The 23,489-nt window shown below is 38.6% G+C and overlaps 1 protein-coding gene across 4 annotated transcripts in view; it reads left to right on the top strand.

Moving 5' to 3' along the window:
* MAP3K20 (mitogen-activated protein kinase kinase kinase 20) overlaps window positions 1–23,489 on the top strand; it is a 191,713-nt gene that overhangs the window by 76,582 nt on the left and 91,642 nt on the right. For all 4 annotated transcript variants that reach the window (XM_053907642.1, XM_053907644.1, XM_053907640.1 and 1 more), the window contains exon 3: window positions 18,064–18,151. In XM_053907642.1, the coding sequence (XP_053763617.1) occupies window positions 18,064–18,151 (88 nt within the window). The remainder of the gene's footprint in view (window positions 1–18,063; window positions 18,152–23,489) is intronic.

The raw sequence follows: 23,489 nt of genomic DNA, 5'->3' as shown, positions 1-23,489 counted from the left end.
GTGGGTGTAGAGATTACTTAAAAATAAGGTCTTAAAAAAATGAAGATACAAATTATAAGATTAAAAAATTTAAAAATATGAAAATGAGGGAGAGAACAAATATGGTGAGAAACAAAATTGAAGTGGGAAGGAAGCTAACACAAAAACACCCCCATGAGGTTCTCTGTATTGTTAGATGTGGGCAGCAAATTTGGATATAAGCTTTTCTAGCAGTCAGCTTGAAAAACGTAACATGACAGGTTGTTACAAAATCACTGGAGCAGTGGGATAAAAACAAGTCAGTTCAGGAAAATTAGAAATATTTCTTTTATTAAGCCTATTTTGCTTGAATTATAACTTTGCATGATTGGATTAAATAATAACATCAAATATTTTCTTTCAAATGGGAGGAGAATATGAAGACAGTTTTGGGGAGAGCCACAATAAACAAGTTGACACTATACCCCAACATCAGGGTAAAAAGTGAGTATGTTCAGTTGGGTGGCTCTGCCCAATGCCAGTTATCTGTGTTTTCAGCATGACTGTCTTTGCATAGATATAGGTAAATAACCAAAAGACTGGAAAATAAGACACGTCAAGAAAATTGGTAAGAATTAGAATTGTTAGGCTTAGGGGAAACGATAATGTAAAAGATTAGCTTTCGGATGTTATCTTTCACCGCCTCTACTGAGCACAAATCACTTAGATTTCAGCAAGAAGATTAGTAAAAAGAAAGGTTATCGTGGTTGGTGGTGATGGTTATTAGGAACGGGAGGCTCTTTTCATCAAACCTTGAGAGGAGAATGATCTTTTGCCTTTAATAGTGGAATTGCTTCAAGGTGGGGCTTGTAGTTGGGTACAGTGAAAGAAAAGCCTGGAACACTGCAGATCCCTTCCATTCTTCAGAGTCTGAATACAGATTATTTTTACTCTATATTTGTTAGGGTTTGATATTTAAAAAAAATCATCTGGCAGGTGTCACATACATGCCTTTGTCATTAAGTTGTTTTGAGTGTGCTGACAGAACCCAGAAATAGTGAAATCATTAATTTAGCTGAAGAATCCAGGTATTCAAGATACTGTCTAAGTGGGGTCTAAGGTATTAAAGGACTTTTCAGACTATTTTAAAATTAAATTTGTCTGAATTCTTCTAAATGATTTTGCAGATTTCCATAATAAATGTGGCAAACATTTCTCTTATGGGATGTAAATAATCAAACTCTGTTGCACTGTAGAGTAATATTATAAAGCACTTAACTAATCAGATTGTGAGAGTCGCTCAAAATTTCTAACCATGTAATTTTTGCATAGAGAGAGGGTACTTCATGCTGTGCAATTAACTGGTTTTATTAGCTATAAATTTGGTTGTTGCTAGCTGGCCTGACGGGCTAGTGCCTGTGGAGAATTGGATCTTGGTTTTTGACGTGTTACTGCATGGTCAAGTGTCAGGAAGGCATGGAAATTTGTAGTGGGGGCGGAGGCCCTAAGAGGGAGTCAGTGAAGAGTTGTTTCTCACACCTCTGTAACTAAAGAGAGCTTTGAAATTGTCTAGGCCTGTTGTCATTTTTGGATGTTCTATAAACTAACATTCCATCCTGTATTCAAATAAAGCTTATAAAGCAAAATGGGATGGTTTAGTGATTGTAAGTAGGGCTTTGATGTCAAACTACCTGTGTTCAAAAACCTGGCTTTGCCATTTATTGTGCCCTTGGGCAAATTTTAAAATTTCCTTGTGCCTAGATTTCTTCCACTGTGTAAGGGCAATAGTAGTAGGCCCGAGGCTCATGATGTGCTGTGAGGATTTGAAGGTTCAGTCAACGTGACATGCTTGGCCTGGCTCATAGTAGGCACTCAATAAATGGTAGCTCTTATTGTGGAGCTTATTTGTGTCTGCAAATTGGAATGTCTTTGAGCAAGGGCAGCTTACAATAAAAGATGTTTAGATGGGGGGACCTGGCTGGCTCATTTGAAAGGGCATGCAACTCTTGATCTTGGGGTTGTGAGTTGGAGCCACATGTTGGGTATAGATATTACTTAAATAGATAAGTAAACTTAAAAAAAAATATTTAGGTGAAAGGACTCCTATTTTTATTGGACTGCATTTTTTTTTTTTGCAGAGAGGGAGGAAATACATAAAAATATATAAAATATATTAAAAATATAAAAAATATATAGAGGTGTAAGATATCTAGATTCAAATTTTATTAGACTTTGACCCGGCTCCTGAAGTGAGCTTACACAAATCAAATCAAAGACCCAGTTTTCTTCACTCTTAAACACAATAAAATAGCAAACTTATTTGTGAGGGTCAAATAAGAAAAGCGTTTTGAAAATGTTAAAGTACTGCATTTAGGTAAAAACATGGAAATATTCTTACCTAAACATGGAAAATCACATATAATAAAATAAATGAAGCTAATTAAAACAAGCAGAATATGACAGGAGCATCACTGCTGGAAGAGATTTGAATTTGCTCAGAAGGTTGACTTGAGTCTGAGGATGAATTGATTATCAAGAAAGAGGATGTCAGAGAAAGGAATTAGCATTGGTTGAACACCTGGCATTTGCTGTGCACTGAGATAGGATTACTGTCCCCATCTTGCAAATGAGGAGACTGAGGCCCAGACGGTTAAATAACTTCCTTGTTTATAAGTGGCAGAGCCACTATTCATACTCAAGCCTGTTGGTCTCTAGAGGATGTCCTAATATGCTGTGGTTAATTCAGTTTATCAAATATTTATTGAGTACCCACTCTGTATAAAGCACTATTAATAATACATCAGGTTTTTTTTTTTATAGAAATGGATAGAAATTTAAAGCATAAAGGAATTTGAAAGATAATTTTGTCGAGCAAAGTCATTTTCTAGGAAGAGAACAAGGCCCATGGTGACCAAGGCAGCTTTAGGGCCATCCATTTTGGAATTAGAATTTAAATTCCACTCACCTGTCCCGTGTTTGATTAAATTATATTGCTACTCAGTCTTTTAAAAACCTAATCCTTCATTAGTTCATACTTCAAGGCTTATTCAAGGGCTTTCTTTGGAGGCAGGATGGGCGGGAAGAGGTTCTATGTAATTTTAACACCAAGTGGTCTCTGTGACCGAGTTGCACGGGGTGTTTTGTGGAAAGCAGGGTGCTTGTAAGTAGTTTTGTCACCCAAACCGAATGCAGATTGCCTACAATGTTTTGGACTTTTTCATGCCATCACAGTGACATTCTCTTGTGAGCATGAAGAATGTAAAATCTCTTAGCCGTTTTATGATTTGGGAAGATCTCTTAAATCCCTGCTCTTGAATCTTCATTATTTGTCTCATTCAGTTTTAGCTGCCTTTCCATCCTGCCAGGTTAGCCTGCCCTTAGTTGGGAATGTGTCCTTAACTAGAGAGCCGCCTGATCCCTGGATAGGAGCCCAGGCTGCTGTCTTGAATGGTTGCACGTGGAGGCTGCTGCAACCTACTGGGAAAACCACCGGCTTCCCAGCACTGGTGATGTTTGTAATAAATCCCACATGGCTCCATCTTGGGACCATGGCCAGTGGGTAGAATGATTCGCTTATTTTTTCTTCTTAGTGTTTCTATCCATGTTCCTTCCAGAGAGAAGTCTTTCTGATGTCAACATCATTAGAAATATAGGCTGTATGATATTATGGAAGCTGAATTCATTTATCCTTTTTTATTTCCCTGAATACCTAATGGGCAGCGTTTGAACGAGAACCCACAGAACTGTGAGGGTTGCTGCTTGTCATGTGACTGTGTTATTGAATGGGACTCATTAAGCCTAAAGTGAGTCAGAGAGCTTGACCTGTGGATGACACTCTGGCGATGAAGTATGGGATTGAAAGTCATCTGAGCCTACTTTGTAAGTTGTTCTTGTGGCATAGCATTTTTAGGAGCAGAGGGGCTGGTTTTCCGTCTTGCCAAACATAAAAGAAATCAAGCTTTTATTTTAGGAAAATGCGCCTAGCCATGATACTCTTGGGGAAAAAATGCAATTAATTAAACAGCATTTTCTTGTTTTTGACCCTGGTTTTTGTGGTCTGATGCATGGAAATCCTTTGATTACTGAGATTGAGCGCTCTGCCTCCATTATCTTTATAATCAGAGCCTGAAGTAGAAGGGAAGTTCTTTCCACCTGTGTCTTGCCTGTGAGAGCTAGGTGTTTTGACCTTATAGACTTGTAAATACTGTTTTAGGACATTTTAACTCAAAAACTTTACTTTGTCCCTTACCTTCTGCTGCTAATAAGTACAATGGTTATGGGCCCTGCAGTGCTAAAGAAGAGAGTTATGCTGTACTGACAAGACTGGTGGCCGAGTCAAATCCATCCTGTTCATTAAGAGACCTGGCTGAATTGCTGTGGACTTTTATGACACTGGCCCAAGCTGGCTGCTTTAACAGATCACTAAAGACAGGGTGACTTATAAATAGCAAACATTGATTTCTCATAGTTCTGGAGGCTAGGAAGTCTGAAATCAGGATATATTAGCAGATTTGACTTCTGGTGAGTACCTGCTTCCTGGTTCATAGATGGCCATCTTCTTGCTGTGTTCTCACATGGTGGAAGGGGAGAGGGCACTCTCTGGTTTCTCTTTTATAAGGGCACAGTCCCTTTCATGAGGGCTCTACCCTTATAACCTCGTCATCTCCCAGAGGCCCCACCTTCAAATACCATGACACTGGAGATTAGACTTCAACATACGAATTTCTGGGGAATACAAACATTCAGTCTATAGCAGGGAGCGTCTATACCACAGTGCTCAGGGAGAATAGTAGGTACAGAAAATGTGTGGACTTGACAAAAGGCTGGCTTTCAGAGGTGATTTTGGAAATAGAGTCGATCCTTGAACAATTGGGGGTTAGAGATGCCAATCACCTTCCTCCCCAAGCACAGTCAGAAATCAGTGTATAGCTTTTGGCTCCCCCAAAACTTACTTACTAAAAGCCTACTGTTGTCTGGAAATCTTACCAATAATGTAAACAGTTGACTTACACATATTTTGTATATGTATTATATATCATATTCTTACAATAAAGTAAGCTAGAGAAAAGAAAATGTTATTAAGAAAATCATAAAGAAGAGAAAATACATTTAGAGTACTGGACTGTATTTATATATATAAAAAAATCTACCTATAAGTGGACCCATACAGTTTAAATCTGGTCAACTGTATATGGTAAATGTATTGGGTAGAATACTAGAAATGGAGGATTTAAGACCCAGCAAGGCTTTACATTCTCATTCTGAAAAAGTGCAATGTCAAAGCAAGGGCATGCGTAGGGAATAACAAAGCAGGAAAGGACTCTCAAGGAAGTGTGTTCATGGGATTGCATTGGACTGCAGAACCTGCAAGAGGCTAAGTACAAGTCTTCATTTTGAAAGTTTAAATCAATAATGAACTAGTGAGCATAAATTTCAGATGGGGCTTTTGCTGTGGTTCTGTAACTGATTGACTGTCATTCCTATGAAATAGTAGCCTTAGTAATAGCCCTTGTACATGTGAGAAAACAGAGTGCATCCTGAAGCAGATCTGCACCCTCTGGCATCTTACTCTTCCACTTTGCGGCTCAGAGTAAACATTTACTAATGCAGACTCTCCACAGCAGTCATTTCAACACACTAAGTATCATTATCATCAGATACTATATGTTCTTCAGGTAAGATTGAATGCTGCTTATATATATAAAGTATTCGACCTTTCTCATATGGTGTTATGCCAGACATTGTAGAGGATGAGCAATGTAGGAAAGGCTTCCCTAAGGGGCCACAGAAGCAGATGTAAACTGTGCGAGGAGATCATTTAATAAAAGTGCAGATACTGAGTAGGTTGAAATCAATCTAGATTTAGGTTTTCAGTACTCACATCTGTGGTCTCATGGCCTCTCTGAATCTGTGGCCTTTTTCAAGAATACCCTAGGTGAGGGGCGCCTGGGTGGCTCAGTGGGTTAAGCGTCTGACTTCGGCTCAGGTCATGACCTCACAGTTCGTGAATTCGAGCTCAAGCCGTGCGTCAGGCTCTGTGCTGACAGCTCGGAGCCTAGAGCCTGCTTTGGATTCTGCTCATGTTCTCTTTCTCTCTCTCAAAAATAAACATTAAAAAATAAATTAAAGGGGCACCTGGGTGGCTCAGTCAATTAAGCATCTGACTTCAGCTCAGGTCATGATCTCAGGGTTCAAGCCCTGTATCGGGCTCTGGGCTGAAGAGCTCAGAGCCTGGAGCCTGCTTCGGATTCTGTGTGCCCCTCTCTCTCTGCCCCTCCCCAACTTGCATTTTGTCTTTCAAAAATAAATAAACATTTTTAAAAAATTAAAAAAAAAGTGAACACTGATTTGTTCCAGACCGATGTCAGGAGACACTCACAGCTTACAGGCTAACTACCTAGTTTTTGTATGTCTAGGGTAGTTCTAGGAAAGTAGGGAAAGAGTTTTACTTCTTCCTGATCCAGTCCTAGAGAAAATAAAAATTTCCATGCAAATAAATATTTTTATTTTATATTTATATTTTCTGGTCATATATATTACACGCATATATTGCTTTTTTGTGATTAAAAAATTATATGAGCTCATTGTAAAAATTTTGCAAATACCTAAAAAGTTAAAATTATTTATGAGTCTTTTTGCTACCTAGATATAACCATAATCAATATTTCATTTCTTCTCAGTCTCTCATATATATACAATTTCTGTTTTTATTTATTAAAAAAAATTTTTTTATGTTTATTTCTGAGACAGAGAGAGACAGAGCATGAGTGGGGGAGGGGCATAGAGAGAGGGAGACACAGAATCGGAAGCAGGCTCCAGGCTCTGAGCTGTCAGCACAGAACCTGACGCGGGGCTCAAACTCACAGACTGTGAGATCATGACCTGAGCCAGTCGGACGCTCAACCGACTGAGCCACCCAGGCGCCCCAACAATTTCTGTTTTTAAAAAGTGTGGGATAATCTCCTATCTTCTTGAACTTTGAGGGAATATACTGATCCTGGATCATATTGGTACTCTGGAGACAAAGAAGTCTTTGGAGAAAGTCTTTTGACTTTGATTTCTATAGCATTGATTTCTGCTCTAATCTTTATTATTTCCCATCTTCTCTTTGGGGTTTTATTTGCTGTTCTTTTTCCAGCTCTTTAAGGTATAAGGTTAGGTTGTATATCTGAGACCTTTCTTCCTTCTTTTTTTTAAAAATTTTTTAAAATATTTTTTTTATTTTAGAGAGAGAGACAAAGCACAAGTTGGGGAGGGGCAGAGAGAGAAGGAGACACAGAATCTGAACCAGGTTCCAGGCTCTGAGCTGTCAGCACAGAGCCCAATGTGGGGCTTGAACCCACAAACCACAAGATCATGACCTGAACCGAAGTTGGATGCTCAACTGACTGAGCCACCCCGGTGCTCTGACCTTTCTTCCTTCTTTAAGAAGGCCTGGATTACTATATACTTCCCTCTTATGGGGAGTATATAGTACTTTTGCTGCGTTCCAGAGGTTTTGGGCTGTGGTGTTGTCATTTTCGTTGGCTTCCATGTACCTTTTAATTTCCTCTTTAACTTCTTGGTTAGCCCATTCATTCTTTAGTAGGATGTTCTTTTGTCTCCAAATATTTGTTATCTTTCCAAATTTTTTCTTGTGATTAATTTTGAATTTCATAGTGTGGTGGCTTGAAAATATGCACAGTATGATCTCAATCTTTTTGTACTTATTGAGGGCTGATTTATGTCTCTGTATGTGATCTATTCTGCAGAATGTTGCGTGTGCACTCCAGAAGAATGTGTATTCTGCTGCTTTAGGCTGAAATGTTTGGAATATATCTGTTAAGTCCATTTGGTCCAGTGTGTCATTCAAAGCCATTATTTCCGTGTTGATTTTCTGTTTAGATGATCTATTGCTGTAAATGGAGTGTTGAAGTCTCCACTATTACAGTATTTTTATCAATGAGTTTCTGTATGTTTGTGATTAATTGATTTATGTATTTAGGTGCTTTCACGTTTGGAGCATTAATGTTTACAGTTGTTAAATATTCTTGGTGGATAGACCCCTTAATTATGATATAATGCCCTTCTTCATCTCTTGTTACATCTTTATTTTTTTAGATTTTTTTCTAATGTTTATTTTTTTTTTTTGAGAGAGACAGAGACAGAATGCGAGTGGGTTGGGGCAGAGAGAGAGGGAGACACAGAAGCAGAAGCAGGCTCTAGGCTCTGAGCTGTCAGCACAGAGCCCGACGCGGGGCTCAAACTCACAAGCTGTGAGATCATGACCTGAGCCGAAGTTGGATGCTCAATTGACTGAGCCACCCAGGAGCCCCTACATCTTTATTTTAAAATCTAGATTTTCTGATATAAGTATGGCTACTCTGGCTTTCTTTTGGTGGCGATCAGCATGATAGGTTGTTCTTCATCCCCTACTTTCAATCTGAATGTGTCTTTAGGTCTAAAATGAGTCTCTTGTAAACAGCATATAGATGGATCTTGTTTCCTTATCCATTCTGTTACCATATATCTTTTGATTGGAGTGTTTAGTACATGGACATTTAGAGTGAGTACTGAAAGATATGAACTTATTGCCATTGTGTGGCCTGTAGAGTTGGAGTTTCTGGTGATGGTCTCTGGTCTTTTCTAGTCTTTGTTGCTTTAGTCTTTTTTTTTCTTTCTTTCATCTTTTCTCCCCTCAAAGAGTGCCCCTTAAAATTTCTTGCAGGGGTGGTTTAGTGGTCATGAACTCCTTTAGTTTTTGTTTGTCTGGGAAACACTGTATCTTTCTTTCTATTTTGAATAACAGCCTTACTGAATAAAGAATTCTCAGCTGCATATTTTTCTGATTCAGCATGTTGAATATATCCTGTCACTCCTTTCTGGCCTGCCAAGTTTCTGTGGATAGGTCTGCTGTGAACCTGATCTGTCTTCCCTTGTAAGTTAAGGACTTTTTTTCTCTTGCTGCTTTCATGATTCTTTCCTTGCCTGAGTATTTTGTGAATTTGACTATGATATGCCTTGTTGAGGGTCGGTTTTTGTTGAATCTAATGGGAGTTCTCTGTGCTTCCTGGATTTTGATGTCTGTGCCTTTCTCCAGGTTAGGTAAGTTTTCTGCTTTGAATTGCTCACATAAACCTTTTACCCCTTTTTCTCTCTCTTCATCTTCTGGGGACTCCTCTCATTTGGATGTTATTCCTTTTTAATGAGTCACTGAGTGCTCTAATTCTTACATCGTGCTCTTTTGCCTTAATCTCCCTCTTTTTTCCTGCTTCATTGTTCTCCATAAGTTTGTTCTCTATATCGCTGATTCGCTGCTCTGCTTCATCTGTCCTTGCTGCCGTGGCATCCATTCTAGATTGCAGCTCAGTTATAGCATTTTTTATTTCATCCTGACTAGCTTTTACTTCTTTTATTTCTGCAGAAAGGGATTCTAATCTATTTTCAACCCCAGCTAGTATTCTTATTATTGTGATTCTAAATTCTGGTTCAGACATCTTGCTTGTATCTATGTTAATTAAGTCACTGGCTGTCATTTCTTCCTGTTCTTTCTTTTGGGGTGAATTCCTTCATTTCATCATTTTGGGGGAAGAAAGTTAAAAAATTAAAACCAACACAAAAAAATCAAATAAAAGATGCTAGATTCTAGGTGTGTTTTGGTCTGGCTGTTGAAAGAAGCTTGGTAGAGAAAAAAAGGGAAAGAAAAGAAAAAGAAAATGTTTGAAAATTAAGAAAAAATGAATACAGTAAAATAGACTAAAATGAAATGATTAAAGTAGAATAGAATTAAAAAGTTACAAAAAATAAAAAATATAGTAGAAAAAACCAAAAATCTTTTTTAGAAGAACAGAAATAAAAATACTTTTTTTTCTCTTTTGGTATTCAAAAATAAACAAAAAGAAAAAAAAATGAATAGATGGACCAGTGAACAGAATGAAATACACATGAAATTACATCCAGTTTCCCCTAGAAGTTAAACTATGAAGCACTTTATAGTCTGTAAACTAAGTAAGCAGAGAGACATGTAGTGTTCCTCTAGAGCACAGTTGGATGGGGCTTGGTGCAACAGCTCCGTTCTCCATTAGATGGCGCTGCTTAGCTCACTGGGGTGGATTGTTGTGGTACATGTATGCCTGCATGCGCATGTTTGGGAGAGGTGAAAACGGTGTCACCCAGCTACCTGGTCTCTAGCATCAGAACTCTGTGCTCTCGGGGCGCCTGGGTGGCTCGGTAGGTTAAGCATCTGAATTCAGCTCAGGTCATGATTTCACAGTTTGTGAGTTCAAGCCCCACACTGGGCTCTGTGCTGACAGCTCGGAGCCTGGAGCAAGCTTCTGATTCTGTGTCTCCCTCTCTCTCTCTGCCTCTCCACCACTCACACTCTGTCTCTCTTTCAAAAATAAATAAACATTTAAAAAATTAAAAAAAAAAAAAGAACTCTGTGCTCTCACCAACCAGCAATCAAGCACCCCTCCTCTGTCTCCAGCTTTCATCCACTCCCCACTTATATGCTGTCTGCAACCAAGCTGTCAGCCTGCCAGGCAGTACCTCCCTCCTGAGTTTTATCTCACATGGGGCTGTGTTTCCAAACCCCTCACTTCTGAGGGCCCTGTAGCTTTGACCTGCTCTGACCGTTTGAGAGGCTTGCGGAGCAATGGCTGGTGCCAGCCCACCCCCATGAACATTTGTGTGACTGCACTGCTGCAGTCCAGAGACTGCCAGCCTGCCCCAGAAAGTTTGTGGGATCGTGTAGCAGCAGCGTTTCAGGGATTGTGGTAAATCACTACACACATCTGGCACCAGGCTTCACTGCTCCCTAACGTCCTTATTCCAACACCAGAAAACGTGTTTGTTCTTTGGGGTCTGCTGGGACCTCTGCCTGTAGGGAAGCCACACAGCCTCTACCAAATGACTTCTCAGGGTAACCATCTCTCCCTGTGTGGCCCGAGGACCCCTTGGACCTCACTGTCTGCTCCTGAGGATTCACCCTTCCCATCAGAGCTCTGCCGGGTATCCAGCTGCAGAGTTTCAGACTCTGCACTCCCTTGTTTATAGAATCCTAATGGTATTTAAACCCTGCCCTTTCTCCTTTCTCCCTTTCTTGTTCAGTCCCTTATGGGTGTTTCCACTGTTTCTCTCCAGCTGCTTTTGGAGGAATGTGTTTCCCATATTCTCCCTCTGTCTCCATCCTCTCTCTGCAAGCAAAGATAGCTCCCTGCCCTCTGAAGCTTCTCTCTTCCCCAGTTCATCCCTCCGTGCCATGTTCCTGCTGAGTTCTGTGACTCAAGTTATGCATATTGTTGTGTTAATCCTCAGATCAGTTTTCTAGGTGTGCAAGATGGTTTGGTACTGATCTAGCTGCATTTCAAGGATGAGAGAAGCAGAAAACTTCCATGCTGCTCCACCTTGTTGGCCCCACATCTGAAAGCCTTTGACTTTGAATGCACAGTGTGAAGGACACTACTTCCTTTGAATGATTGAATGAGCTACTTGCTTTTTTTTTTTTTTACTATCATACTTTGATGGATTCTCTGGAATCTTGGAATTGGTGAGGACCTCCGAGATCAGGTCCCTGGAATGTTTTAAATGTCACATGCACCAGAGGGCAAGAAGGAGCAGTTGACATGGACAGTAGACATGTACCTTGGACTTTTTTATACCTACTGTCTTTGTTGTCAGTGTCACATCACAGGCAGAGAGAGGGACCCTGTGTGACACAGTCCTGCTGTTACATGGGGGGTCATAGCTGTTGATAGCCAGGGAGAAGAACCTGTTCCTGTTCCTAAGGTGTAAATGGAGCCTGCCAGCCTACTGATGTGGGTCTTCATCAACTATTTCTTTCATTAGAGAGTGTTGTTTGTATAGATCAATAGAGTGGTGTCAGTATCTTTACTTTCTTTCAAAAAGGAAGCGAACTCACTTTTATTAATAATATGTCACATAAATACATAGAGACTGTATCAGTGGAATGTAAAAAATGTAAAACAGGCTTTAAAAACAGAATCTTTAAGGATTTTATGACAGCTCTCAAATATTAAACATATTTAAATTTGGGATTAGGTTGAAAAACTTTTAGTTATAAGCCATGGGGATATAATATACAGCATGGTGACTGCAGTTAATAATACTGTGTTGTATATTTGAAAGTTGCTAATGGAGTAGGTCTTAAGAGTTCTTATCACAAGAAAAAAGAACTTGTCACTGTGCTGGTGATGGATGTTAGTTAGACTTACTGTGACTAGTTTGCAGTGCATATAAATATTGAATCTTCATGTTTTATATCTGAAACTAATGTTATATGTCAATCATAACTCAATTTTTTTCAAGAAGGCAATTTTGTCAAAATAAAAATACGTTTTGAATCAAGGGAAAGGGATTGCTCTGAAGATGAAGCTATTAATTTAAAATGTTATTTTAAGACTGTTAAAAGTACTTTAAAGGAAGAAAATTAAAACTTAAATTCCCTTAAATGTATTTAAATTATGATATTTAGCTAAATTTAATTTAAATTATGATACTTTACTTCTCTTAATCTCTCTGAGTCAGCCATTTGGACCCTGTGTGTTAGTCAACTTCTGAAACCATGGCAGACTGAGCTAATGGCTGACTCATCTCCCCATATAAAGATATAGAAAGGCCAGATAAATTAAAACTAACAGAATACCTCCTCCCCAGCTCTGTTAACAAACTACAACTCCTCTGTAACCCTTCCCATAAAGGAAGAAGAAGTAGGGAAGGGGCAAAGGAGGAAAGGGGGGAGGTAGAGGAAGAAATCAGCCAGCTGGAAACAGTAGTAACAGTCATGTAGCTTACTGTAAGCGCAGATGGGTTCGGACATTTTTGTACTCCCATAAAGACGTTTTTATGGACAGACAGTGGCTACCTCACTTCTGTATCAGATTGGGACTCTTTGTTTTATGGAGTGTCTTTGAGCCAGAGGTAAAATTGTTGTCTGTCACAGAGTTTCCTTACTTCCTTAAATCCTAATCTGGAAAACTGCTTCTTTACCTAAGGATATCTAGACCTTGAGCTGTGTAACTTTGAGATGATTACTCTGTGTGTGTACGTGTATGTGGGTACATATATGCATATAAATATAGAGAGAGAATATCATCATCTCCGCGGAAGTCTAGAATAGAATTTTTTTAAACTTTTTTTTTATTGTGGTAAAATATACATAGCATGAAATTTGCCATTTTAGCCATATTTAACTGGACAGTTCAGTGGCATTAGTTACATTCACAGTGTCGTACAAACATCACTACTGTTTCCAAATCTTTTCTTAAATCCAAGCAGAAACTCTACACATTAAACAGCGACTCCCCATCCTCTCCTCCCCCACATTAGTGTAACCTCCAGTTGTCTTTCCTTATCTCTGAATTTTCCAATTCAAGATAGGTCATGAAAGCAGGATCATGCGATATTTGTTGTTTTATGTCTGGCAGATTCACTTAGCAGGATGTGTTCAAGGTTCATCTGTGTTGTAACATACATCAGAACTTAATCCCTTTTTATGGTTAAATTAATATTCCATTGTATTTATAAATCATGTTTTATTTATTCATCAGTTGATTGTATTTGTGTTGCTTCTACCTTTTGACTATTTTGAGTAATGCTGCAGTGAGCTTTGGCATACACATATTTGAGTTCCTAGAATGGCATTTTGCAAACTGGGAAATACATAGATTCTGTATGTAGAAATATTAGCTCATCTGTATTTCCAACGTTGATTAAAATTATTATTTCAGGGTAACTTAAGTATACACAGAATAGGGGTGCCTGGGTGGCTCAGTCGGTTAAGCGTCTGACTTCAGCTCAGGTCATGATCTCACAGATCATGAGTTCAAGCCCCACATCAGGCTCTGTGCTGACAGCTCAGAGCCTGAAGCCTGCTTTGAGTTCTGTGTCTCCCTCTCTCTCTGCCCCTTTCCTGTTCATGCACTCTCTCTCTCTCAAAAATAAATAAACATTAAAAAATTTTAAAAAAACATACATAAAATAACACTAAAACACTACTTGTGCTTTAAAAAAAAAAAAAAGGTTTTATTTTTAAGTAATCTCTATTCCCAACATGGGACTCAGACTCAAAACCCCAATGTCAAGAGTCACATGCTCTACTGACTGAGCCAGCCAGACAACCCAGAACTCCTTATACTTACAGCTCTTATAAAATCAAACCAATTTTCCAGTTAAGTAAAAATAAAACTATAAAATCAGTATAGCTAAAGAGAACAATTTTCATCAATTACATTTACTGAAAATAAATGGGTTTTGCTGATGTTGATAGTATAAAAAGATAAATTTTTTGGCACAATGGAACATTATTTTAGCCATCGTTATTATGTTTCCTTTATAACAGTGAGCTTGTTTTAGACCACTAATCCATTATTTTGATGGGCAGTCTATTTGCTAGAGTATTCCAGAATATAAATCTGGAAAACAACAATTTAAGGAGAAGTTTTTTTGTTACTACAACAGTTTCACCAATGAATGGTTGGCAAGCAGGTTCTTGTAAAGACAAATCCACAGAATACATCCACTTGATATCAGATACTGACTGCTACAGCACAGGTTTTATTTGGCTAATCCTGCAGTTATTTCTGTTGGAACTTGCTTGAATTGGTAACTGCATATTACTTGACCTTCCTTTATTGTAAATACCACTTATTTATGTAGTCTGTGTTGATTATAAGTAAATTCATTATCATAGAACTAGTATAGCACTCTAAAGTAGTATGTTGTTTTCATGATGTTAAATCAAATTCTTAGTTTATTAAATTAGAACCTAAGTCTTATAATGTGAAAATGTCTTTTACTTACTAATTATACCACAAGAATTTAGTTTTTCTTAACTAAAAAAAATTTAAATGAACATGATAGTGGCACACAAGATGGTCGTTAGTTGAACATTAGCATATCTTACCAGCACTTGATAAATTCTATTTCTCCAAGGCATCACTTGGCAATATCTTAAATGTAAACTTGAAAATTAGCTGGAATATTGAAAATGCCATGTAGTGCTGAATTATAAAATGATAATCCATGGATTTAGAATATACTTTTTTTTTTTTTAAGTAGGCTCTGCACCCAACATAGAGCTTGAACTCATGACCCTGAGATCAAGAGATCTTGAGATCAGTAATCAAATGCTTTAATGACTGAGCCAGCCAGGCACCCCTTAGAATATTCTTGTATTTATTCTTTCTTAATACAAACATTTTTGTAAAGATTTTATTTTTTTAAGTAAGCTCTACACTCAATGTGGGGCTCTACTTACAACCCCAAGATCAAGAGTCACATGCTCTACTCACTAATCTAGCCAGGTATAAACATTTTTGATGGTCACAGAATTTAGATACCCCAAGAATATACCAAAACATACCAAAGGATAAACACTCCCCTATTTTGACAAATATTAGTCCAAACGTTAATGCTTTACTCACATTGAATTCTAATGCTTCACTTGGAAAGAGTTGATCTGCCTTAAAAATAGTGGGGGCTTAGGGGCACCTGGGTGGTTCAGTTGGTTGAGTGTCTGACTCTTGGTTTCAGCTCAGGTCTTGATCTCACAGTTCTGTGAGGTCAGGCCCCACATGGTTCTTTGTGCTGAGCACAGAGCCTGCTTAGGATTCTTTCCCTCTCTCTTCCTCTCTCTCCCTCCCTCTCTCCCTCCCTCTCTCCCTCTATCTCTACCCCTCCCCTGTGCACGTGCTCTCTCTCTCAAAATAAACAAATAAACTTAAAAAAAAAACATAAAGGGGCTTATGTTTTCCAAACTTCACATGAACTCTGTTTAATAACAAAGTTCATTTATTGTTTTTCTTTTTTAAAATGTTTATTTATTTTTGAGACACAGAGAGACAGAGCATGAACGGGGGAGGGGCAGAGAGAGAGGGAGACACAGAATCCGAAGCAGGCTCCAGGCTCTGAGCTGCCCACACGGAGCCCGACTCGGGGCTTGAACTCACAAACCATGAGATCCGACCTGAGCTGAAGTTGGACACTTAACTGACTGAGCCACCCAGGTGCCCCTTGTTTATTGTTTCTTAATAAGAAATAGGATTGCCATATAGATGAATAATTATCTTGCCCAATTAATGAATTTTCCTTCTATTTGGAAAACTAAACTATGAGAAGCAGGTTGTTTGATGAACACAGAACCTCTGCACACAGTAGGCACTCAGTGTGAGAGAAATGTTTTGATAGCCCCCTTCAGCACCTGTATCACTGAAAGAAAAACATTGTCAAAGAAACCTTGATAAATGTCTCAACCAGTTGATAATAATTTTCCCTTCTCTTGATTCCATATTGACCTCATGGCAGCCCTTAAATTTCTCTTTTGTGCCTAGTTCTGATTTTAATGAAATCTCAATTCTTATCCTATGACAGAAATTTATAACAAATAACACCAACTTACATTGTGCAGATTCCCAAAGGGGAGTCCTCTTTCTAACCAGCCCTTGTCCATTTTTCCTTAATTGCTTACATTCTTTTTTATTTTTTTAATGTTTGTTTTTCGAGAGAGTGAGACTGTGAGCAGGGAAGGAGCAGAGAGAGAGAGGGAGACACAGAATCCAAAGCAGGCTCTAGGCTCTGAGCGGTCAGCACAGAACCCGATGTGGGGCTCGAACTCACAGACCATGAGATCATGACCTAAGCTGAAGCCAGATCGACTGAGCCACCCAGGTGCCCCAATTAATTGCTTACATTCTTGATGATACCCTTTCTGGCATGGGGAATTATAAATCTCCTATTTACTTACTGCCAATAACATGCTTTTCATTTAAAAATATTAAATGTTTTCGTACTTAAGTGATTTTATATCTAACTGTATTATAATTCCTGATTAGCAATATTTTATCTCCATAAAACTGGTAACTCCATGTGATTTAGTTAATTTAGAAAATGTTCTTCTATGGGGCGCCTGGGTGGCGCAGTCGGTTAAGCGTCCGACTTCAGCCAGGTCACGATCTCGCGGTCCGTGAGTTCGAGCCCCGCATCGGGCTCTGGGCTGATGGCTCGGAGCCTGGAGCCTGTTTCCGATTCTGTGTCTCCCTCTCTCTCTGCCCCTCCCCCGTTCATGCTCTGTCTCTCTCTGTCCCCAAAAAAAAAAAAAAAAAAAAAAAGTTGAAGAAAATGTTCTTCTACAGACATTAGCAGAAGTAGATTTGTTTTTTCATTAAAATTAAGTTTAATAAATACAATTTATTTTTTATGATGTCACTCTGCAGTACAGTTTGCTAATATTTAATACATTTCAAATGTAAAGTATGGCTTCCCTATCAAATTACTGCTGAAGGTCAGGAATCCACCCTTGCATCCTTTACAGCACCTTGCTGCATATAGCAAAGAGCGATAATACATTTGAACGATTAGATAATATAAATGGCTATTACTTGAATCTGTTTCAGTAGTAGTTAAGAAATCCTCCCTTAATTTTGTCATGATTCTTCACCCAGCCAATAGAAGTTCAGTCTTGAGTCTCTCAGAAGACGTGATGCAGAAAACACCCATTCAGCTCTTAGGAAGAGGGCTTTCTGTAAATAAATATGGTATTTCGCCACTTCGTCCTCCTCCTCCACTATCAGTCATGCTGGCCTGCTAGGGAGCAGTTCTGTTGTTGCCACTTCAACCCCATTTCCTTTTTACATTTTTAGGAAGTTTCAATAGAAATTCTTAAACTTGGGCACCTGGGTGGCTCAGTTGGTTAAGCGTCCCACTTAGGCTCAGGTCATGATCTCACGGTTCATGGGTTCGAGCTCCGCGTTGGGCTTTGTGCTGACAGCTCAGAGCCTGGAGCCTGCTTCAGATTCTGTCTCCCTCTTTCTCTGCCCCTCCCCCGCTCACACTCTGCATATATGTGTGTGTGTGTGTGTGTGTGTGTGTGTGTGTGTGTGTGTGTTGTGTCTCTCTCACAAATAAAATAAACATTAAAACAAACTTTTTTTAAATCCTTAAACTTTCAAGACAACTGCTAAGACAGAGTTCTATCAGCATCCCATACTTGTTGAGCACACATATATATCTTTGTAAATGTATGTTAAAGGAAATTGAATAGGAAACCTATTTTATGAGACTTTTATAAAGGTGAAATTTTATGTAACTTTGTATTTGATTTTTGTACAGGCAGAAATACTCAGTGTCCTCAGTCACAGAAACATCATCCAGTTTTATGGAGTAATTCTTGAACCTCCCAACTATGGTATCGTCACAGGTAGGCACAAATCATTTGACTTTTCTTTCCCCAATTACCTAGCTTTAGATTCCTTAATATGCTAAAATGCTTGATATTAGGTTCAGTCATGAATTGTGTGCTACTGTCAGATGTCACTTCTGTTGCTATAAAGCATTAATAAAACTGATTATATCAATATAATTAAGAATGGTGTTTCCACTTCTACCCATGTTTAATTGTGCTAATTATATCTGTGTAAATGCTATTTAAATGCACTCGCAGCTGCAATACCAATATTTAAAGGTGCCGTTTAACTAAAATTTCATTTAATTAGCTGAAATGAGCAATGTTTTTTGTAACTCCATGACCTTTTACAAATTAAGATTTCTTGAGCTGTTCATGTTGTAATTCTTTGCAAGGTATTTTAATCCCTTTAGAGCATTCTTTCCTCAAGGTCTCTGACGTGAGAATAATATTTTTCAGGTTTGGTCATCTGGGTTGGTAATGACCTTGATCTAAATTATCACATTTGGAGCAGCAGTTTATAACTGATGGGAATACCCTTTCCAGAAAGGAGCACACAGAAAATGTTGCCATATAAAAACAAAGACCCATGTTTTTAATACTTTGTGCTCATATTTGTACAATCCAATAAGCAGCTTTAGGTCTATAATAAGTATAACATTCAATTTTATAATAAATGACTTTGGTCATGTTCTTTATCATGGCTGTTCTTTGATTAAAACAAAACCAACAAGAAACCTTAAAAGATTAACCCTGTCTTCTTCTGCTATAGTGGTAACACCTATAATTTTCTTTACAGAAAGTAATAACCAAAATAACCCTCAATAAAAAGGTTTGGATTCAGTACTTTCTTATAAACGCTCTCATCTAACACATACAATAACCCCATAAGATAGGTAAAGTAATTTCTATTTCATAAATAAGAAACTAAAACTCTAAGTACCTTTCCCAAGGTCATCCAGCTAGTGGTAGATCCACTAAATTTCTCAGATTGACCTTCTACAGAAGCGCCTCTTCTTAAATGCAGCCTGGGCTCTAGACGCTCAGGGCACCAGTTCTTCCCATCCAAGGGATATGGTTCTGTAACTTCTGTCTTTGAGTAGCAAGCAGTTTAACAGGCTCTTACTCTGATAAATAGCATTTTTACCTAAGTTCTTACATGGAGGGAATTTTATCCCTATTTAGCTATATGTATTTAGCTCTATGCCTAAAATGGGGTAATGTGGCAGTTTCTGCTCTTTCCTGTTAACCTGCATACCCAAGAATGAGTTACAGTGTTAGGGTGTAAACCACATTTAACTTACGTCATATTTCTGACTAAAGTTAAACCTTGTCCTGTCCCAGGTACCATATTGTTCCCCGCTCCCTCGTCCATCGTATTTACTTTTAACTAGTTGGGTTTACCTTTAAAATCTGAATCCAGTTTTCTGTTCCTCGTTTGTGACTTAAATTATTCTTACCTAGCAGATGAAAGCATGGCGCTCCAAAGAGATTAGATTAGATACTATGCTAATACTATACTATTAGATACTATTAGATTAGAGATAGATTAGATACTGTGCTTCTTGTCTTGTACCCTTGACGTTTAATACTTTTGAGTGGAAGACATTAGCTTTAATGAACTCAGTGGACTATTTATGAAGTTTTGTAGCTTCTCGAGGTGAGGATGAGGAATAGAAAAAGGGACCTGAGTCATGGTGTGAATTCCTTTTTCCAAGAGTTTATTCTGAGTCCCAAGGAGGATGTGAAACACATTCATTGTTAGCCAGCATACTCACCTTGGGTCTTCTCATCCAAAAGAGGAAGAAAGGATCCAAGGAGTTGGATGAGTAAGTTTGATTTTATTTAGTTTTTTTTTTTTTTTTAATGGACTAGCTGGTCCTTTATTTCATGCACCCCTCTAGCATTCCGTGCTCATACCTAGACCTGCCCCACATCTTTGGTTATAATTGATTAGCTCTTTTTAGATCCATGTCTGTTTCTCTGTAGAGCCAGTAATAAGCAACTGTTAACATTAAACATTTCTTTAAAACCACACAAATTTCACAATTGTCAGGTAATAGTAAATTGTGTATTTGTGGCTCTTTTATTGACCTGTGAGGTTGATTATTAAAGACACTTCTTAGCCAAGTTTTGGTGTTTTAAAGTGTATTAATTTGATAAGATTATTTTTGTTTCTAGAAATACTAATTTTAATTGTTTACAAGTATCCACCAAATAAATGTGAACTTCTCAAATGACCTGTAGCTTAAAGATCAAGCCATGTTCTGTGCGTGGGTAGCAGGCTATTTGCCAACTGAGCCTAATTGGGGAGATCAGATGGGTTGGGGATGATAACAGCTATTCTGCCTCTTGAAATGAGCACAAATAAGTCTTAATATGGGGAGGTGAAGAGAGAAGGTGAAGAGAGAACAGAGAGACAAACAGGCACATAGACCTTGATCATCCAGCTTAGCTGGCTCCCCCTCTTTTGAACTCTGTCAGATTTCTCAGATGTTGGGGTTCTGAGAGGGGAAACTTGAATCCATTCCACTTGAGTTTGTTAACAGAAAAGGTTGTTGCAGCAAGCAGCTGTTGTCACTCATACGGAGGACTTGAAAGAATGATTTGTCAGTGTTGGAATAGAATGGACACTGGTATTGGAATTGGGAGATGTGAGGTCTTGTCATGATTCTGCCAAAGCTGCATTGATGGATCTCTGACGATCTATGTCTCAGTTTTCTCCCATGTGAATGAAGGGACTAGAATAGATGATTTCTTGGTGGGAGTGTGTGTGTGTGTGTGTGTGTGTGTGTGTGTGTGTGTGTGTCCTGAAACTTTTCATCACAGACTTAAAAAACCTGCTTATAGGGGGACGCGAGGAAGAATTCTAGAGGCAACTGCCACTTTATTTCTCTTGGAGGGGAAGTGGGCCTCTTTCCCCCAGACCTACAAAGAAATGGAGTGACTAAAACTCAGACTACAAAGTCAAAAGAAAAGATACAGTAATGGGTCACCTTTTCTTTGATCTTTGGAAACCTCTTAATTCTGTACTACTCCCATTCTTTTATTTTTGTTTTCTTGATAGGTGTTTACACACATACTTGATGATTCAGAGTGTAATGGTGAGATAACCCCTGGGGAGGAAGGTGGGATTGTTAGATACTAGGTCATGTAGTTCTTTTGTAGCCACATTGGAGAGGAAGCTGCACAAAGTACCTGGAGGCAGACTGGGTCCCAGGACTTCAGGGGAAGGTGGTTGAGGGTTTCAGAGGCCTAGGGAATTAAATCTTTGTGTCTAGGGCTGCTGTCACCTCTTAAGTTTGTTACCGATTCTACATGACCTCTTCTACTACTCGAAGAGAGGAGAGAGGAGGATACTAGTTCTACATGATTCTTCAACAGGCCCAAATTCTCATTAAACTCAACCATGGAAAACATATTAATTTGTTAGTGCCTGATCTCACTTCCTTGAACTTGAACTTGATTTATTTTAGGCACAGACACATCTAATTTGCATGCTTTGATATTGTGTTGGTCTTTTCTCATTAGCCAATTAGAAACAAATGTCATGTCTTGTTATAACAAATTCCAGACATTTACCTAAATTCGTTTGTTCTATTATAATCCAAACTAAGCTTGGTTTTGGTAATATTTTATTACAAAGAGATTTGAGATAATGGTGTTTGTTTTAACAAGACTGACTATATGTTTACATTTTTCAGAACTAGCTATCATTGCCATTAAAACTAAAACGGAAAAATTACCTTAGAAATCAAAAGGAGGAGCTCTTGGGTGCCTTAGTTGGTTAAACGGCTGACTCTTGGTTTCTGCTCAGGTCATGATCCCAGAATCGTGGGATCAAGCCCCACCTTAGGCTCCACACTGAGCATGGAGACTGCTTGAGATTCTCTCTCTCTTTCCCTTTGCCCCTCTCCCCTGCTTGCATGCGTGCACTCTCTCAAATTAAAAAAAGAAAAAAAGAAAAAATAAATAAAAAGGAGATGTTTGCTTAATATGGTTCTTAATGATATTTTTTTAAAAAAGAATTAAAACAAATACTTTATACCAAAGTCTAATAAACTGTGTTCTAGGGAGAAATGAAGTGGTTAATAAAGCATATAATCACATGTGTATTGGCGAGCCCTTAATTTCTAATGAGAAGACCAAAAGGATGAAAGAACTATGTCTTCTTACCCACATATTTAAAGATCACATTTTATATGAAATAAGATAATAGTGCTGCCTTTCTTGCACCCTCACATTCATGAAACAATTTCAATTATGTATCTTCTACATCCATGTTTGTTTCATTATCTGAATCCATTTTTCAAGTACCTTAGCCTGGTTTTCAGCGTACATCCCATTGGAGATGAAAATGCCTTGCTGTATGTCCCCTCCACTCCCAGTTACTATACTTCACAGCAGGTGATTCTGCGTCACCAGCTGGGTATTCCACACTTTAACTGCATTCTAACATGATCTACCTGGAGATAGCGTCAGATACCACAGGTTAGGGTCAATCCCACAAGAGTGCCTTCCCTCCACAACAGATGCCACTTTCAAATTCAGGTTGTCACCTGTACTTCTGACCTCTGGCTATAAATAGGAGGTTCCTACTATGCCCTCCTTGGATTTGATTAAATACTGGAACTCAGGAAAAAACAGTTTACTTACTAGATTACTGATTTATTACAAAGGATATTAAAGGGTAAAAATGAAAAGTCAGATGAAAGAGATACATAGAGTGAAGTCCAGAAGGGTTCTGAGTACAGGAGTTTCTGTCCCTTTGGAGTTTGGGGTGAGTCTTCCCAGAATGTGGATATGTTCCTCTCCACCCATCTGGAAGCTCTCTCAACCCCATCTTTTTGGATTTTTATATAAGTTTTATTACACAGGCATGGTTGATTAAAGCATTGGCATTGGGGATGTTCAACCTCCAGCCCTGTCCCCTCTGCAGAGGTACATGTGTACTGGGGGAGGGGGGAGGGGTGGATTCTAGTCTCTTGGTTGGTTCTCCTGGCAAATAGCCTTTATCCTTAGGGGCTTTCCAAAAGTCACTTCATTAACATAAACTCAGATGTGGTGAAAAGGGGTTTGTTATGAATAACAAGACACTCTTTTTACCTGGATGGCTCTGGAGCTATTTGAGGAACCAAGGACAAAGACCAAATATAACAAAAGATACTCCCATTACTCATATTGCTTAGAAAATTCCATGGGTTTTTGGAGCTGTGTTTCAGAAACAGGAAGACGACAAATACATATATTTTTTTAACGGCTTTTTTTTTAATGTTTATTTTTGAGAGGGAGAGAGCGCGCACGCAAGCGAATGCGCACAAGCACACAAGGGGGGGAGGGACAGAGAGAGAGG

This window comes from Panthera pardus, unplaced genomic scaffold, assembly GCF_024362965.1.
Source record: "Panthera pardus isolate Hobbes unplaced genomic scaffold, ASM2436296v1 HiC_scaffold_10, whole genome shotgun sequence".
Classification (NCBI taxonomy): Eukaryota; Metazoa; Chordata; class Mammalia; order Carnivora; family Felidae; genus Panthera; species Panthera pardus.
Note: the sequence above shows the minus strand (reverse complement) of the source record. Positions and strands in the feature narration are given on the sequence as shown.